This window comes from Limulus polyphemus, unplaced genomic scaffold (assembly GCF_000517525.1).
Source record: "Limulus polyphemus unplaced genomic scaffold, Limulus_polyphemus-2.1.2 Scaffold792, whole genome shotgun sequence".
NCBI lineage: Eukaryota > Metazoa > Arthropoda > Merostomata > Xiphosura > Limulidae > Limulus > Limulus polyphemus.
Genome location: NW_013666402.1, coordinates 157,933 through 161,608, shown reverse-complemented (window position 1 = coordinate 161,608; position 3,676 = coordinate 157,933). Strand labels below are relative to the sequence as shown.

General features: G+C 33.9%; 1 protein-coding gene across 1 annotated transcript in view; it reads right to left on the bottom strand.

The window, feature by feature from the left end:
• The window catches only part of LOC106460542, a 32,488-nt gene that overhangs the window by 832 nt on the left and 27,980 nt on the right, over nucleotides 1–3,676 (bottom strand). Inside the window, exons 23-24 of the mRNA XM_013920259.2 lie at nucleotides 2,529–2,746; nucleotides 2,041–2,224 (exon numbers count right to left, since the gene is read on the bottom strand). Coding sequence (XP_013775713.1) covers nucleotides 2,041–2,224; nucleotides 2,529–2,746 — 402 coding nt within the window. The remainder of the gene's footprint in view (nucleotides 1–2,040; nucleotides 2,225–2,528; nucleotides 2,747–3,676) is intronic.

Sequence of the window (3,676 nt, the reverse complement as noted above, 5' to 3'; positions counted from 1 at the left end):
CAATGAGACAATTGTAAGCAAATATGAATTTAAAAAATCAATAGAATATTCAAGCCACAAATCAACTACATATAAATAAAACAGGTGCTACGTAGCTCCAGTATAATCAAGTAAAAGTGCTATTCTTATAATTATTTATATACATTTAAAAGTACAAAAACCAATTTGGTTGTAAGCTCGTTCTTCCTATGACCAAACTATTGGTAATACATCTTTTCGTTTTTACGTCGATAAAAGACGTTTTAATTAATAGATAGATACGTGGTGAGTCACTAGAGTGATACTATAGAATGTACACTGGTCAGACAGATTTCCAGATAGGTGATTTCTTTTGTTGTTAAACACAAAGCTACACAATAGGCTATCTGTGCTGTGCCCACCGGGGGTATCAAACCCGATTTTTAGAGTTAAAAGACCTCAGAGATACCTCTGAGCCACTGTTGGATACCCAAATAGAGAAAATGACTGTTATACATCAGTAAAGAAAAAAACACACACAGTAGAAAAGACCGCAAGACATGGAAAAATAATGGGGGAAAAAGGTGTTCAGAAATGGTAAAACACACATCTATGACAAAAACATTATTATTTGCGACGTTTTGGGCAGAAGCGTTCGTCATGTAGTTTAAACCGTGTTATTTAGAAAAAAAGGCTTCGCCACCCCTGTTAACTTGACACAGTCTACACATATTTTCCTGATCATTATTATTATTGTTATTAAAATTAATATTTTATCAATTTTTCGAATTTATGTATATTACTTTTCTGTGTCCTATTAATTTCTAAAATCCAATTTCTATCACTTTAATACGTGATTTTTTAAACTGTTTATAGAACGCTTCAACAATGTTCCTTCTAACAATATTTTGTTAACGTCCTCCACACAGTACATACGTAATTTATAATCTCTTTATATTCTGAACCTCCAACGATTCTGTCTAAGCCTTTTTTCTACGTAACACGGTTTAAACTGCCTGAAACGTTTCATATAATAATAAAGTTTTTTATAGATGTGCGTTTTACCATTATTGAACACGTGTTTTCTCCTTTTTTTATATCAATAAAGAGCAGATACTGATAAACTTCACATGTAACTCAAAATACACTCTACTGTGCTCATACCTTGACCACACTCAACGAATGTAGTATATAGCCAACTATGTGTAATTTAATGATCTCTAGCGTTTCCAATAGCGCTCCCACCAGGAACTCAGCAGGTTTACGATGCTAAAATTCAGGTTTCGATTCCCGTGGTAGGCAGAGCACAAATAGTCCATTGCATAGCTAGGTGCTTAATAACAACCAAGTTGCTAATAGCAGTGCCCCCGGTGGCTCAGCGGCAAGTCTGAAGGATTATAGTGCTAAGAACCGGGTTTCGATACCCGTGGTGGTATAACACCGATAGCCCATTCTGTAGCTTTGCGCTTAACAACAAAACAAACCAATAACAGCAGTTTTTGCTAAGGAATCTCTGAAGTGAGTGTAGTTGAGATTGCTTAAGGTGTTACTTTTTAGTGTAACTCATTTTATCCGATGTTGAAAAAACAAAAAATAACTAATGTTTTTAACATGAGTGGTTTCTAGGTTTTTACATTTGAAATATTAGTGTATTTGAAAAAAAAAGTATTTTAACTCTTTTAAAACACAAACTTTGTTAGCCGTGGTATAGCGGCTCATAGAATGGCTTCGAGTTTTTTTTTCCAAGTGCAAACTTTTAGCTCATAGCTTCGTCATCTCTTGACCGATTGAGATGTAATTACAGTTTTGGACTCAGGAGGTCAAACCCTTTCGATTCATGTATTTGACCACGCCCAAGGACTCATAGATCAATTTACTCTAATGGTGCCTAAAAGAATTTCAATTGCTGCGGCTGTTGAGGATTCCTTCTTCTTTTACATACAAAGTGTTTAAATATAAGACGTGAGTTTGTAATAATTTACACAGCAGAAAATGTTAACAGTAAAACAAAATAAAAAATACAGAAACAAGCAAATAATGGCATAGTTTATATTTACTTGATAATACACAATATAAAATTACCTTGTAAGTGATCTTGAAGATCAATCAACTCGATGAACCGACTTAAGTCCTTGAGGATAGGAGAACTGGAAACAATGGTGTTGATGTTTCCTTGCGGTCCATAGAGCACACGGTTGATGACAATTATTACTATATTACCGAATCGTCTGATATCGCCGATGGTAGCCCCACCTGCCGTTATTAACTTGAACAAATAATAGTTTGTTTAATTTGACTAAATGACAATATATAAATTTTTTAAAAAAATATCACTACATTTAAATTTTTAAAAGACTAATCCTGAAAGGTTTAGTGACTCTACCTTCTTAACATTCCTTACGATCTGAGGTAAAACAATGACTTATAACTTTAAACAACGTAAAAACTGTAAAAGTAACATAAAACGTTTCAACTCATCAACTTGCTGTCTTGAAAAACACTGATTAGGCTTAATACACTTTCAGAACGTTAGGAGGATGTCATGTCTTATGACAAAACATAAAACTTACACTTCCATTCTGATAGTAGTTGAACCGTATATTTTTGTCCTGAGCCAGAGTTGTCACAGTCTGCTCATTTTGGGTCTGGTTTGGTTGAATTATTGATGGAGATATGTGATATTTAACAATTGGGCGAAGACGATCTGGGTTATCCCGAACTGACGTTTGAATGGTCTCTGGAAGCGAGGCTACAGCTTCATTTGTAGGTGCAAACACTGTGTATTCTCCTGAGAATTAAAATAAAACAGAATGAAATTCATATATAAGGAAGCCACGCTAATTGTTCATCAGGTCTTGTTCAAAATATAAAAACTAATAAACTTAAATAATTCCTTTCTTAATGAAGAATTTCTAATCTCTATAGTTTGAGGTTTGGGACAATACTTAAATGAATAAGCCCTTTGTTACAACAACGTTTGTTAGTATATTGTATATGCCTTTTCTAACCCGGCGAATATTAAGCTTATTGTGTTTTTAACATTACGTACTTTATTCAGTCCCTTAGTGATTTTTGAAGAATAATAAGTGTATATAATAGCTGCTTTTTAATAGATACCCATTTAACTTCGTAGCGTATAATAGTTGTTAAACCACGCTACATTCGCCACAAAATGTTTGTTGTGTCCCAGCAGCCTGGCGAACTCTGTATTGAGCGGAACACTTCGCCAGTAACGGACATAATTAGATATAATCATACTACGCCAGTAACGGACATAATTAGATATAATCATACTACGCCAGTAATGGACATAATTAGATATAATCACACTACGCCAGTAACGGACATAATTAGATATAATCACACTACGCCAGTAATGGACATAATTAGATATAATCACACTACGCCAGTAACGGACATAATTAGATATAATCACACTACGCCAGTAACGGACATAATTAGATATAATCACACTACGCCAGTAACGGACATAATTAGATATAATCATACTACGCCAGTAACGAAGATAATTAGATATAATCATACTACGCCAGTAACGGACATAATTAGATATAATCATACTACGACAGTAACGGACATAATTAGATATAATCATACTACGCCAGTAACGGACATAATTAGATATAATCATACTACGACAGTAACGGACATAATTAGATATAATCATACTAAGCCAGTAACGGACATAATTAGATAT